The sequence below is a fragment of the Geospiza fortis genome, unplaced genomic scaffold (assembly GCF_000277835.1).
Source record: "Geospiza fortis unplaced genomic scaffold, GeoFor_1.0 scaffold302, whole genome shotgun sequence".
Taxonomy (NCBI): Eukaryota; Metazoa; Chordata; class Aves; order Passeriformes; family Thraupidae; genus Geospiza; species Geospiza fortis.
The window spans coordinates 350,437-366,048 of NW_005054572.1; the positions used below are offsets into that span (position 1 = coordinate 350,437).

Consider the following 15,612-nt stretch of genomic DNA (forward strand, 5'->3'; position numbering starts at 1 on the left):
TCACTCCTCTTCCTCTGAAAGCCAAAGTCTGAAGTGAATCATGGCCTGTGAGAGGGCACAAAAATAACACAAAACTGATTACCTCAGGTCATAGGTGAAAAGTTGAACAAAGCCCAAAGAGACAGGTACTCAGTGAGCAAGGGGTTTCTGTGGGCTTTGCAGGCAAACACAAATTCTGTGAGAGCTCTCCCAGCTGAAAAACAAGGTGGGAGCTGCCCTGTGTGGCTGGGAGGTTGGAAAAGCTTTCCCTGTATCTCATTGCCAGAGCTGGATCTGGTAACATCTGGTAACATCTGCTTCCCCCTCCTTTGGCTGTGGATTTAACAGGACCTCTCTCCTTTTTCAGATGAGTGACTTTGGGGTCAGGAACATGGATCAAGTAGCTCCCGTGTCCAACATGTACAGAGGAATGCTCAAGGTGAGTACCCTGGAGCTGTCAGCTCCCAAACCCAGCTGGGGCAGCTCCCAGCCTGTGCTCCTGTTGTGTTCCTGCAGTGCTAGAATAGGAATTGGACAAGAAGTGAGCACAGGCTTCATTGCTCCCCTCTAATCTTCTGCCAGAGTATTCCCACTGAGTTCCACAGAGATGTGAAAAACAGGACTGAAATAGGAAGGTGCAAATCTTGAATCCTCAACCCTCTCCCCCAACAAAGCTCCCTCTCTCCATTCCCTAAATTTAAAAGAGGTGGACAAGAACTGAGCTCAAATTTGCTGGTGTGGGTGGAACTTCTGCCAAATCAAAGGCTTAAAGATGGGCAGCAGGAGATCTTAAATTTGATGAGACTGGCAGAGGCCTGTCCTGATAGGACTGGTCAGGTTTGGTACCTTCCTGAACCTTGTTTGGATTAAAAGTAGGTTGTTCGCTTCCAACTGTTATTAATGGAAGCCAAATACATTGTAATAACTCCAAAAATCATTAAATTTATTTGATCTTTAGGTAGGCTGTGCCTGTTACCTTGTTTTGAAAGGAATTTACAAAGTGAGGTCAGCAGACTGTAAAGGCTTAGTCTTAAAGCGCTTTCCCCCTCCCCATTCATGCAACTTGCTTTTTAATCCCAATATCAATTTTTTTACACAGCATTGATCAATGTAAAGGTTAGGGAGACCCTTTCTACTCTCAGTAACTTTGAGAAATGGCCATGGTTTGAAGAATCAGTGAGGCTCTGGGATGTTCACTGCTCTGGTGCTTTATGTCCCCTCTTAACCCTTTTTTCTCTTCACAAAAAAATCCAAGAGATCCCCAACTTAGCATCTGTGTGCTCTTAACACATTGGTTGCTCTAAGCAGTTGTTCAGTTGTCATAGAATTAAGTCAGAGATTTGTGTTCTGCTGTGTCTGTTCACATTCCGTTTTATTTCGTTCTGCAATAATTACATGTATTGAAAAGCCAAACAAAGTAGTTGTGAAACTGATAGGATGAGCAGAATTCATCCTGCATTGTATTTTTCCTCTTTTACTACTATTAAATGAAGAACATGCTTGTACATTAATTTTCTCCCTTTTGAAATATGAAACCAGCACGGTATGGATTTTACTCATTCACATGCCACAGCATTTTTTCCAGTGACTCAGGAGAAGGGTCATTTACACAAAATGCAGGAGTTTCCAGATTGTGTTGAAAGAACTTGCCCTTTCTTTTAGGTACTAGAGATGAGTCAGAGCTTTTATCTAGTAATGTATAAAGAATCTTTTACCAGCAGATTTGGTAGATGTTATTAACTTGTTTTATTCAGACATGAGCCTTTCCAAGGGCTGGCTTTGACTTGGGGAGTACCTGAAACAGAGCTCCACAATTTGTCCCTGCTGGCCAGGAGATTTTTATGTGAAAAATTAGGGAATGAGAGGGAAAATGAATCCTAATTTGCTGTTCCAGGAACGTAGTTTAGGTTGCTTTTTGCATTGCGCATGAATACTGCCCTGAAAAATCCTTGCCTTGTCCTCAGCTAAATCCACTCCTTTGGCACAAGCTGGCAAACCAGTGTTTGCCTAAACCAAATAAACATTTGCAAGCTGCCTTTGTCTCCAGCCATGGGCCAGCTGCAGCTTTCCAGAGCAATGTTCTATCCTCAGGTACCTTGAGAAAAATCTCAGTGGCAGCTTTTATCCCATCTTTGCCTCAAGATGTTGCAGATAGGGTTTCCCTGTGACTAACAAGCAAGTTTCATAAGATGTTTTTGAAGTTATTTCCTCCTCTGCTCACATTCCTTCTGCCCCCCAAAGACTAAAGTGGTGGAGGAGAATTTAGTAATTTCATACCAATATTTCTGGCACATACACAGTTGGCTCAAGTCAAGTTTGAAAGGAGTTAGGTTTTCAAAATATAACAATGTTTCTTGAATGTCAGTATATCAGTAGAATCCATTTTTATCAGTCTTGTTTATGCCTTGCTGTAAAATGAAAGTAGAAGTGTTTCACTGAGCATCTGAGCACTTGAAAGACTTCAAAATGTGGTTGCTGGCAAATCCAGTAAGTAAGGCAGAAGTGTAAAAGTTGCTGCAACATCCTTCCTCAAGTCCTATAAAGCTGGCTGTGTAGCTTCAAGTGATGTGGTTCAGATGAGTTTTATCCTTTAGAAGAAAAAAACAAATTCATAAATCTACTGTAGGTTTTACACTGGCAGTTTTCCCATAATTTACTGATCTGCCATCAAATCCCCATCGAGTGGATAATCAATTTAAAGGGTTAAGGAAATGAGGATTTCTTTAAAATGCACCTGGAAATAAACATGTGTTTATACACACATGTGTATTGTCTATTGTTAAAAGCCTCAATTACAGGAAATAAACCTAAGAATATCTTGATTTGGCTTTACTGTAAGCTGCAGAACATCCTCCCCCTCGAGGGCCCTTACCAGTGGGTTTTATTCACGTAGCAGAAGCTGTGCCCTCGTTGTGGTTACGTTTCAGAGCTGGCTCATTCAAGGTAGTGGTTGTGCATGATCTCCAGATCTAGGAAACCAAACCCAGACACTTCCTAGCAGAGGAGTTCACAGCTCTGCAGCAAAATGCTGACGTGGTTCTGTGTTTATTCTGTTCCTCTGCAGCGTCAGCCAGCGTTTGACACTTTTGACAGCTCCAACTCGCTTTTTGCTGGATATTTTTGCTCACTCAGTGAAGACCAAACGCTTCAGGAAGTGCCAACAGGGTTTGACTCCACTTCTTATGGTAAATCCTCACTTTGCTCCTTTGTCCACTTGGTAGAGCAGAAATTTTTCGGGTCTAACTAACATTTCCTGGGTGGTTTAATACACGGACTTCTGTGTACGTGCTTGGTTTTACTCATGTCAGTTTCTTTGTGGTTAGTTGTTGTTTTCTGCATTGAAAAGAAATAGGAGCTGGGATGCAGTAGCCTAATAGTCTGATTTTTCATGGAAGAAGCCTTAGTAGGAGTTTAAGCAGAGCTAAGAGTTGAAAAATCTTTAAAAAGAGAGTTTTATGTATTTAAATTTGCAACATCTCAACCATAATTAAAGTGCAAATATTCTGAAAGCTTTTTGATTCTCTGGTGTTAAATCTCAGTATGTTTTATCACATACTTTAAAAAACAAGGTGGGGATATTTTAAGATTTTTTAAAATTATTATTTGTGTGTGTGTAGGTCAGTATCCCACCAAGAGTGCCCTACATATCCTTGCCAAAAATCCCTGACAAAATGTAGATATTTTACCTGATGCTGCTTTTATCTCCCCTTAGGGAAAGGAAATAAAACCTCAAGCCCTCAAACCCAGAAAACCACAGGTCCTTTGTTCTACTGTGATTCTAATCAGTCACCTGCTCTGGTCAGCAAAGCAAGTGCTTGCAGATATTAGGAAGGGTGTGGTAAAAGCAGAAGTTAAGCACAAGTGCAGCCTGTAGATAGTCTGGGAGAGCAAGAAGAGCTGCAGAGCTCTGAGCTGACTTGGAATCTGCCAGGAGCAACTGGGACAGTGGAAGGTGTCCCTGCCCATGGCAGGAGGTGGCACTGGATGAGCTTTAAGGTCCCTTCCAGCCCAAACCATTCTGTGATAAAATGAGGCATCTTCTGGTAAAAATTGACCAATAAGAAAAGCTGAGTGGGAGCTGAATTTATCCCTAAAATAGAATCTTCTTGTAAATTTGAAAGTCAGTGAAGTAGATCAGTGATTTTTACTGACATATAATGGTGCCAGCTTTGTGGTTGGATGCATTATTCACCCCCAGCTTGTTACCAGTCACACTTGTTTGGTCCAGATGATGGAATAATCCATTGCACCATGTGCCTGGGTGATGAGATGTGATAAGGTCTGAAATGCAGTGTTGAGTAGTGCAAGCTGGCTCTTCACAACCCTGCTGTCAGTTACTTTGCTCTCAAATTAAATAAAGATTGTCTGGAGTTGCAAAGAAGTCTCAGGGCAAATTATAGGTGGTAAAATAGGAGTAAGCAGTCTCATTTCCCTTAAAAAATAATCAAGTTTTCCCTGCAACAAAGGCACTTTATGTAACTACTGAGAGGAAATAAGGATCTATGCATGGAAAGCTGCAAAGCTCTAATTAGTGATGCAATCTTATCAAACGAGTAGCACAGAGATTTTGGAGTGTGGAGATCTCTGTTGTTAAACCACCAACTTTTTAGCATGTATTTTATTTTTTTAATTCTTCAAATAGTAAAAGCCAATCAGTCCTTTCAGTGCCCTGAAGTTAATGTGTCTTCTTCCTCCCCTCCACCCCTTTTCTTTTCTTGCAGAGTCGAACAACTGTGAATTGCCTCTGTTAACCCCGTGCAGCAAGGCTGTGATGAGTCAGGCCCTGAAAGATACTTTCAGTGGTTTCACAAAGGAACAGTGTCGACTGGGTATCCCAAATAGTAAGTGTTTGCTATTTATAAGCTCTTTTTTTTTTTTTTTCCTTTTAATGCTAAGGAGGAGGCTGAATAGCTGCTCTTTGAAAAGGAAAGAATGATGTCAGTAGGAAATACAAGAATGGATCCTATGTGAATCTGGCACAGCTTGCCTTGGAGAGGCCAGACTTGCTGGTGTTAAAAATGGGTGCATGGAGAGCTCATGCTTTGGCAGCAGGAGAGAGTCAAGCAAGCTGAGGACATCTCTGGTTGAAAGTGAATGCAGAAAGAAAAGAGAGAACTGAGTTGTTTGGGGTTTTTTTATAAATTCAAGAATACATTCATTCTGAATTCATTGAGGACTCAATAACTTGGCTAAACAATTTTAGTTTTTTTTAATTCACTGTTTTATAAGGAAGATTTATTGACAAGGGCCAGGAGTTATCTCTAAATGTTGGATCCTTCCTGTCTTGCAGATCCCTGGCTGTGGACTGAACAACAAGTTTGCCAGTGGCTTTCATGGGCTACCAATGAGTTCAGCTTGGCAAATGTGAATTTCCATCAGTTTCTTATGAGTGGCCAAGACTTGTGCAACCTGGGCAAGGAGCGTTTCCTGGAACTGGCACCTGACTATGTGGGTGATATTCTGTGGGAACACCTGGAACAGATGATAAAAGGTAGTTAGAGAGCCAGAAAAAGCTTTTGGTTTAGGGCTCTCCTAACAGAAACAGAAATGGAACTCGATTTCAACACTGGTTTCACTATTAAGGGTTTTATTGCATGTGAAAACTCGAAATGAACTTTAAAACTTGCTTAATAACAGCATTATCAGCACTGTCAGTACATCCTTGGTATGCCAAGTACAGATGCAGATGGCTGCAGACATTCTGTGTGCAGGCTGGGTACATTTGTGGGCAGGTTTTATTTGGGAAGATCACTGGAATAAGTGAGATTGGGGTACAACCAATGTAAATACCCCATAAATAAAGCAGTTAACCCCATAAATACAAAGTTAACCAGCAGTTGGACCTTAAAGCACATTGCAATTATTGTTGATTTTAAGTTTAATGGGAAAATTCAGTTGGTGGTGATGGTTTTAAAGCCTGTTGGAAGTTGGTTGGATTTTTTTTTTGGTGTGATTTCTGTCATGAGAGAAAATGCAGTACAAATAGAGTGTGCTACTAAAATTTTTGTGAATGTACCAAAATACTCCCAAGAGTCAGGAGCTTTCCATGGCTTACAGGTTGGATCTTTAAAACTATAAACCCAAATTTTCTCTTTTTCTCCTCTCCCCAGACAGCCAAGAGAAAACACAAGATCAATATGTGGAGAACTCTCACCTCACCTCAGTTCCTCACTGGGTCAATAATAATTCCTTAAGTAAGTATTTTTAAAAATTCATATTTTTGCATCTCTCAGTTTATTCTGAGCGTGTCACAGATTTAGGGTAGAAACAAAAAGCACCAAAATAGTTACTGTGTTTGAGGAGAACATTTGACTTCAGCTGCTCCAGCCTCCTTTCCTTGTATTGTTCAATTGTCACCTAATTTATATCGGAAATCGTTTGAAGAGCAAAGCCTTTGAGAAAATGAAATTTCCTCTTGCTATGCCAAGCCCTCCCTCTGTGGAGCACAATGACCACTCCCATCTCTAGCAAACAGAGGCAAAAACTGGGAAGCAGCAAGAATTCTGTTTAGGCCTTTTTAAAGGCTCTGGAAATGTGCTAGAGCTGTTGGGAGTGTGTGGGATGCAGTGCTGGCTCCCTCAGATTGTTTGATTGATGGTGTGTTTTATTCTACCACAGTCAGGCTTCACTCAGCCTGATTACACCACTTAATGGGGAGAGCCTTGCTCAAAACCACTTAAAACTTCCCCAATTTTTTCTGTAGTTTCCTTGAAGAATGAACAATGGGCATTTGTGGCTGGCAAGTTAGAGAGGGGGATTTGCAGAATCTGATTTGGCGTATTTAGTGTATTAGTTTGTTTAAGGGTCTCCAGGGGAAAAATCATCTAATTCTTTGGTTTCTTTTTTCAGCTGTTAACGTAGATCAGAATTCCTATGGAATGCAAATGCCTGGATACCCTAAACCCCTCAGTTATCCCAAACCCAGTCTCCTGACTGACGTCTGTCAGACTTCCACGGCACCGAATCTCCTCAACCCAGAACAAGACTTCCCATTGTTCCCTAAAACCCAAGCAGATGCTGTTGGTGTGAACTACTGTGCAGTAAGCCAAGATTTCCCAAGGAACAACCTCAATTTGCTGATGGATAACTCTGGTGAGTCGTTATCTGCATGATAACCATGGGGGCCAAGGCCACGATCTGAATGCTTCTTCCTCCTTTGCATGATTTATACGGATAGGCTGGATTGAGAGAAAGAAACCACCAACCCTGTACTATTTTTATTTTTAATTTAAATTTTATCTTTAATATTATTTTATTAATTATTATTATATTGTTATATATTATTATAGTATTTATTATATACTGTTATATTTATTCTTGTATATTATTATATTTATTATTATATTTATTAGTGTATTTATTTTAATTATTCTATTTATTCATATTTATTTGTATTTGATTTATTTCATCGTTTCATTTGATGAAGGCAAGCTGAGAGAGCACGAATCCAGTGACAGTGGTGCTGAGAGCTATGAGAGCTCAGATTCCATGCTGCAGTCCTGGAACAGCCAATCCTCCCTGGTGGATTTGCAGCGTGTGCCATCCTATGAGAGCTTTGAGGATGACTGCAGCCAGTCCCTGTGCCTGAGCAAACCTACCATGTCCTTCAAAGACTACATTCAAGAGAGGAGTGATCCTGTGGAGCAAGGGAAACCAGTTATACCAGCAGCCATCCTGGCTGGCTTTACTGGTGAGTGGTGAGGCAAAATGGTCACTCCTGTTTTTTATGTAACATCAGTGTTCCCTCCAATGTGTGCCATGGGAGGTAGAGACCACTAGTCACAAATAATTTCAATTTCTTATGTGGGGGATTATCCACCCAAAACAAGAACAGGCAGGCAAGTCAGATCAAGTAAAAATCAAATGCACTTTTTGATCTGTTTGAAAAAGAGGGGAGCTTGGACAAAATCTCCCAGATTTGGAAATTCCCACAGGTGTTGTTAAGGCCTTGTTGCTGTAGTCCTTGCTGAAATTGGTTTTTTCCTGTAGGATCTTTGCCAAGCCAAAGACTTCAGGACAAGCCCTGGAGCTCAAAATGCAGCTGTTGGGGAGGTGGGAGTGAGGGTTAAAGGATCCATATGAGGGGGAAAGCCACAACTTCTGTTAAATCCTTTGTTTCCATGAAAAACATGACTTCATTTTTACGTTGGTAATAGCAGGTTTGTGCTATAGAGTAAAACCGTAGGTTTCTTTCTGATCTATAAAAAAGATAAATCAGATTAATTACCAGGTCTGTGATACAAGTCTGGTCACATACATTGCTTGTGGTTAGAGCTGGCAGAGGTATTAATTTGTGGTTTTTCTGTCTCCTCTTTCCCAACAGGCAGTGGACCTATCCAGCTGTGGCAATTCCTTCTGGAGTTACTGACTGACAAGTCCTGTCAGTCATTCATTAGCTGGACAGGAGATGGATGGGAATTTAAACTTGCTGACCCAGATGAGGTATGTGGCTAATTGGGGTGAAAACAAAGATTTTGGGGTCTGATTTGATCTCTGTGGGCCCAGTCTTGGATATAATGTGTGTTTAGCTGCACAGCAAATATAGTAATGCTGCTTTTGAAGTATTCTGGGAACTTCATTCATTCAAAGTGATGCATTTTCATCTTCTGATACTGTTTCTAGTAGGAAGATTATTGTATTAAGAGATAAAAAGTCCAGTGAAACTTCTAGATTTAAGAAAAAAGAGGGGAGAGGAATAATGAACTGCAAGGAACTTTATAGCATTGAACTTCCAGTGAAGAGTTGTCCCCTGCTGCCTGGTAAAACAGTGGTTTTTGAGAGAGCACATTGAGCCAGAGCTCCGGGAGTGTTTGGGCAAAACTCTCAGGCACAGGGTGGGATTGTTGGGGTGTCAGTGCAGGGACAGGAGCTGGGCTTGGATCCCTGGGGGTCCCTTCCAGCTCAGGGTATTCTGTGATTCTTGGGGCTTGTCCTGTGCAGGGCCAGGAGCTGCACTGGTGGTGGAGTCACTGTCCGTGGGGGTGTTTAAGGATTAAAGCCTGGATGTGGCACTCAGTGCCATGGTCTGGATGACAAGGTGGTGTTGGGTCATAGCTTGGTCTCAGAGCTCTTTCCCAGCCTGGTTGATTCTGTGACTCCTTCCAGCTCAGGATATTCTGTGTTTCTTGAGGTGTCCAGTGCAGGGCCAGGAATTAGACTTTGGTCCCTGTAGGACACTGCCAGCTTGGGATATTCTGTGATTTCTCCCTAAACCTGACCTCCTTAACCATGTTTTGGCCATCCCCTACAAACTGGTGTCTGTCACAGTGAGGGTGCCTGTGACAAACCTCTCTGGTTCCCTGACTTCAGGGCAGGGGTGGCAGAAAGGAGCAGGTTCAATGGAGTTGCCCAAAAGGAACTTCTGTAAAGGGTGAAAAAAACAAACATGGAGCACAGTGTGAGGGGCAGGAACCCCAGACCTGAGATAAAGGGGAAGCAACAATATATACAGTTGGGTTAGAACATTCTAGAACAATAACCATAGAAGGGAAACAAGTAAGGGGAGCAGAAACCTGGACAAAAAACCAATAGGGGAGCAGAACATGGACAACTTAGCATAACAACACCAAAGACTTCTGGGGGAACTCTCAAGCTCACTCTGAGTTAAACAAATGATTCCCAGGGCTTGAAACTCACACCTGGGTATTTTGGAGTAAAATCTGTCTGACTCTGGGCCAACTTCCACTTTGCTGTCAGCCACCTCCTCCTGGAGCTGCTGTTGAGGTCTCTTGTGGGATCAGTCACCAACTCCTCTCTTGTGAGGCTGGGCCACCCAAAGCAAATAAAATGCTCTGACTGAGAAAGGGTTTTCTTTAATCAGCCGCTAAGAAGATGACGAGACGAACAAATTTTGAACGAGTTTTGCTTTCTGGCAGGTGGCACGGCGCTGGGGGAGGAGGAAGAACAAGCCCAAGATGAACTACGAGAAGCTGAGCCGGGGCCTGCGCTACTACTACGACAAGAACATCATCCACAAGACGTCGGGCAAGCGCTACGTGTACCGCTTCGTGTGCGACCTGCACAACCTGCTGGGCTACACCCCCGAGGAGCTGCACGGGTGGGGCTCTGGGGAGTGGGCACAGGCCTGGATGCTCCTGGGGGCAGCGTTTCAGCTGCCTGCCCTGCCCCACACAGCGCTTTGACACTGCCCTGGAAGGATGGGTTGGCTGTGGAACCAAAGGTTGGCTGTGAGAAACCCAGCAGAGCTCTGGCTGGGATGTTTTTGAAACACCGCCGTCCTCATGCAGTTTATTTAAAAACAAACACAAACTAATTTATTTGAAATGAGCAGTAAGGAGAACTGGTATTACTTTTGTTTTAAAGCACGTTTTGTTGTTGTTATTATTATTGTTACTACTCCAGAAATTTGCTGCATAGGTACATAAACACTCTTGTGTCCAAAACCAGATGTAGCAACTGTTAACAGAAAAAAAACCCCACCCTTTTAAAGAAGGGAAGGAAAATCATACCATTTCAATATTCAATTTGTATATATCCTGTGATTCCTTTGGAAACTCTGATGTTCCTATTTAACAGATACTGTATAGTGTAAATTAAACTAATTGTATGTGTGCTTTGAAATAGGATGAATGTAAACTTATCAAATGTGGGGTGGGGGGAGGGTTCATGTTTGTCTAGGATATACAACCTTCTGCAAATATTGAATTGGCCTGAGAGACAGCAGAAGTTCTATGCTCAGTGTGCATGCATTGGGGGGCAGGGAGGGAGGTCGGGCTCAGGATTTTGCCAAGACTGAAGCTGGCAATTCTTTGTGCATTTTGGCATTTTTACAGAAAACTAATGTTGTATTCTGGGACATAAAAGGGCCTGTTTGTGATTTCTTCTGTAACTGAAAAATAAAAATATTAATATGGGTGAAATTACCTTTTTTTCTTTATAAATGGCATATGTTTTTCAACTTCTATGCATGTACTTTTAAAAAAAAGTTTATATACAAGCCTTATTTTTTCAGTTCACTTGTCTCTTCCTGCAGTTTATTCTGTATGATTAAAATATGAATTCTATTTTTGGAAATAACTGTGACTCCTTTTCAAAGATCAGGAGGGTTTTATGTAGCAGCTATTTTTACTGCAAAAAAAAAAAAAAAAAAAAGAAAAAAAAAAAGGTGGAAAAACGTACTTTGTAAGAAAGCTTTATTTTTTATCTGAGCTTGTTGTACAGTTAAATGTGTTGTACAGTGTGAGAGGTTTAAAAATATGACTCTTCATTAAAACCTCTTGAAAAGAAAGTTTTGTGTGTGCTTTTCAATCTGGAAAGTTTCAGAGGAGTTCCTTCTTTGTTTGTTGGTTCAATCCTTGTCCATCCTTCACCACCCTCAACAGCTGCAGGATGGAAAAAGTAACCCAAAAAGAAAATAACCAGCCAGGCTTGGGGCTTATTGGAGAAAATACTGCAAGAATGTGGAGGCTGGTCTGGAGCTGAGCTGGATGGATGCAACCATTCTGCATAGAAATTCGAGTTAACACCTTTGTGTTGTGCCTCTGAAAGAAAACTGGCAGCTCTGTGGTGTGAAAAGAGGTGGGGGGAGATATGGAAAAACACAGGTGGGAAGACAACTTTAGCTTGAACTGTTCTCATCCTGTGCAAAGGAACCCTGCTGTCTCCATCATCCTCTTCATCCCTCCACCTTCCAGACGAGCAGGAAATGCAGAAACATTTCCACACTTTTAAAAAGTTAAAAATACAGATATTAAATAATGCTGGCCCTAAGCCTCATGATCTTTCTACCAAACTGTGTCTTGCTGTTGCTTTTGTTGTAGTCACCCTGTGAAAAACCATGGGCTTGGGGTTTTTTTGGGAATGGGCCTTTCTATATGGGAGGAGTTGAGAAGGTAGGCCCCTGGTCAACCCTAAACAGTTGCAGACTTATTTTTTCCTTGTCCTTCAGCCTTAGTTTTCCTTGTCCCTGGAAAAAGGAAATAAAAAAGGAATGAAGGAATTAAAAGGCAATAAAAAAGGAAAAGAATCATAGAATGGTTTGGGTTGGAAGGGACCTTCAAGATCATCCCCTTCCAGCCCCTTGCTGTGAACAGGGGTAGTGCTACATGTGGTCCTGATCCTGAGGGAATTATTTATTTTGCATGAAAATAAAGTACGGGCTGTCATGATAAATGTGAGATTTTTTTCTCCCTTTCTCACACCATGGCTGCAGAGCACTAATTGTCTTCTCAACCTGGTCAAGTCCCATTTCCAGCCTTTTTTTCCCCCTGAACACGGAATTATTTCTTTATTTAGACTGAAACCATGGTTGTCTCCTGCGTGGGTGATCACTGAAGGCTCCAAATTAGAGGCTAAAGGAAAGTTGTTTATTTTCCTCCCCCAGCAGAGAAAAAGAAATTTCATGGTAGTAGAAGTATCTTGATCCATGCAACCCACACTAGGGTGTTTGGCAGCAGTAAAAATATTCAAGAAAAACAGTGGAAGGGGCTGCCCATGGGGGTGGTGGAGTCCCCATCCCTGGAGGTGGCACTCAGTGCTCTGGGCTGGGACAAGGTGGGCATGGGGCACTGCTGGGACCTGATGATTTTGGAGATCTTTTCCAACCTCAGTGGTTCTGTGTGATCCATTCCATGAAAATCTGCCCTCCTGCACTGGATTGGGTCCACACAGGGCTTCAAGTGTAGCCCAGGGTGACCCAGAAGACAATCATTAAAGGATATTTTGTCCCAGCACACACAGAAAGCCCTGCTCTGTGTTCTCAGCCACCCAGCATCAAAGAGGCTGTTGAAAGCAGTCTGGCTGAATTCTTCACCTTCTTCAGGACATGCCTCCCTGGGCTCCCAGCTGCCAGCTTTCCTCATGAGACTGCAGTCAAAATAAAGTCTTGCAGTTGGCACCTACCCATGGCTGGCATATCACCTCTAATAACAGAGTTTGACTTCAAAGCTTTTGCCTTTTTTTAAAATTTTAATTAAAAACAAAACAAAAAAAAAAGAAAAAAATAAATAAAAAAGAAAAAAGTAGAGTTCCATCCAAGTAAAACATCACCTGTGGGTTGGGAACGCTGTGAGCTACAAATGCTCGGTGTCCAGGGGACTTTTCTGGGAAACATCTGTCAGCTGCTCCTCATTCTCACACTCACCCTAGGTCTGAGCTGTGTGCCACAGCGGGTTCAGGTGAGGAGTGAGGATGGGGCAGATGATGGAACACTTATCCCACTGCTTTATCCTTTATCTCCACCAGTGGCAGGAGGACTGAGCAAACCTGGCCACTCCTTGCTGGTGCTTCCCCAAGTGGGCCCCCATCCCCTCACAGTGCTCAGCCTCTTGGAAGGGACACCCTGCCTGTTTCTCTTCCTTCGGAGATTTCTCACCTTGCCCAACCTAAAAGGAAGGAGCCCCTTGGCCACTCTCTGCTGATTTGTCCTCAAGCACTGGAGGCCAGCACCTCACCCAGGCTCTGAGGTGAGGGCACACCAATGCTGTGCTCAGCAGCAAAACTGTACCCTGATGCTTTTTTGGCTTTTTGGCAGTCCCTGCACACTGAGCTGATGATTTCAGAGAGTTGTCAGCAATCCATTTCCTGGTAGCTACCATTTCCAAGTTTAGCATCACATACACTCAGCTTGGGTTATTTTTCCTTGGGTGGATTTCTTTAAACCAACCTACACTGACGCTCACCTGCCACTTCTTTGTGTGTTGTGAGGTCCTCCTGGAGTCCCTCACCAGCACTCTGGCATTTGGCTACTGAAGCTATTCAGCATTATCTGCAATCCTGGAGGTTTCTCAGCCCTGAATTTCTGGCCATGCTAGCTGTTCATATGCCAAGGACCAAAGGGAGGGATGTAGGATTCAGCCCTTCAATTTCTAGTTCCCATTTCTTCCATAGCTCTTTTGATGCCCTTTCCAAGGCTGACCCAAATTTTGACAGGGTAAAGAATTGCCAGACCTTGGCCATGTGAGTTTATCTTGTGTCTCATGTTTCTCTTTGTTTCTCTGTGTGAAGTGGAGCACAAGTTGAACCCCCTGTGTTCCCAGCACCATGTGACTGCAGCAACGTTCATATGCCAGACACATGAATGCTCAAAAGGCTAAAGAGGGAATAAAAGGTGTCCCTGTAAGCCAAGAAGAACGAAAAAATCACCCTGGGGCTCACAGCCTTTGGGAAAGGTAGCCAGGAACTCATGTCCAATGTTTGCCATGTGATGTGCCCTCTGCAGCCACACAATCAGTGAAGTTATTAAAAATAAATAAGATATGCTGGTCAGTAACAGCTTAATTTGGTCTGTGCAAATTGAGATTTTCAAGTGATAAGTTTTTTGGGTATGAATAAAGGAGTTATTAAGTATTTCTGTGCTTTGGGGAAGAAGCATCACAGCTTGACATTTTTCTTCCTTCTGTCTCTACCTCTCTTGGCATTTACAACGAGGTGAATGATGAACTCAACAAAATATGAGTAGCAAGTATTACAAATGTAATGAAACCTCTGCACATGCAAAATGTGGAGAGGTAGGAAAATATTTTTCCCAGCTGCTGTGTAGATAGCTAGAAAAATTGTCCAAAATCCCATCTATAGAATGTTTACCATGGTTTTCTGCATCACGACCTAAAATGAGTGAGCAAATGCAAAATACAATTCCTCTAAAGCCTGCATACCCCAAACCTGTTTGTTCTTTATTGTCTTTCACTGTGAGCAGAGCCAGAAGGGAAAACAGGTTTGTCTGTGCATTCCTTGGGCTGTGGAGGGAAATCCAGAGCTCAGAGGGAGGCGAGCAAGCTGTGCCAAAATCCTGTGGTTTGGGAATGAAGGGAGATCCCAGCACGAGTGTGTATGGGGCTGGCCAAAGGACACACAGAGGGGTAAAACCTGCAATCCCTCTGGAAAGCTGGGGCCATGTCCTTCCTTCTGGAAAAGCAGTGTTGGACTGATCCTCCTGAGGCCACGGGGGCAGTGATGGAGTGACAGCTCCTGACCCTCTCCATGTACAACTCCCTGCATGGTCTGGGGGGGGATTGCTGTGCCACAGGAGGGATTCCAGAGCCCTTCTCCCACCTTTAACCATCTGAGTGAAGTGCAGAAAGGAAGGAAAGTGTTTGCCATGGAGTAGTTGCAGGTTAAAAGTCTGGTGCAGTGAGCATAATTCCGCTTGACTGCCTGTCTTTGGCCTGTTGTATCTTGAATCAAACTTTATTTCTTTGTCTAACTTTTTTTCTTTTTTTCCCCTGACAGAAGGCAAAGAACAATCCAGCAGATGCAGTTCTCCCATTTAGCTTCCTGCCATTCACAGGGAGCTCTCCTTCTCTTGTAGGGTGCTTTTTTTTTTTTTTTTTTGCCCTGTGCAAGAAGAGGAGCTCTTCCAAGAGAAATATCATTCCTCCCACATGCCTCTGAACAGACCTGTTTGTTTGTTTTCCCCATCCTGAGCGCCAGCCCTGGGAGATGCCAGGAACACACATCTTGCTGAAGCCAGGAGTGAGTCCCAAATCCCCTTCTCCCACACTGCCCAGTCCTCCCTGGGGCCACTGCTGAGCCAGCAGGGACATCTCTGCCTAAGCATGGTTTGGAACAGTTCCCCCAGTGTCCTGTGCACAACACTCCTTTTCTTCCTCATCAGGGCTCTACGCCCGCTGGCATCCCAATTTTTTTTTTTTTTCCTTTTTTTAAACACATACA

At 42.9% G+C, this 15,612-nt stretch overlaps 1 protein-coding gene across 1 annotated transcript in view; it reads left to right on the forward strand.

The window, feature by feature from the left end:
* The first annotated feature begins 346 nt into the window (after positions 1-346).
* Positions 347-15,612, forward strand: part of ETS2 (ETS proto-oncogene 2, transcription factor) — a 127,848-nt gene continuing 112,582 nt past the window's right edge. The window contains exons 1-9 of the mRNA XM_005429744.1: positions 347-418; positions 3,044-3,164; positions 4,701-4,820; positions 5,270-5,470; positions 6,090-6,173; positions 6,829-7,071; positions 7,406-7,669; positions 8,303-8,421; positions 9,855-10,036. Coding sequence (XP_005429801.1) covers positions 347-418; positions 3,044-3,164; positions 4,701-4,820; positions 5,270-5,470; positions 6,090-6,173; positions 6,829-7,071; positions 7,406-7,669; positions 8,303-8,421; positions 9,855-10,036 — 1,406 coding nt within the window. The remainder of the gene's footprint in view (positions 419-3,043; positions 3,165-4,700; positions 4,821-5,269; positions 5,471-6,089; positions 6,174-6,828; positions 7,072-7,405; positions 7,670-8,302; positions 8,422-9,854; positions 10,037-15,612) is intronic.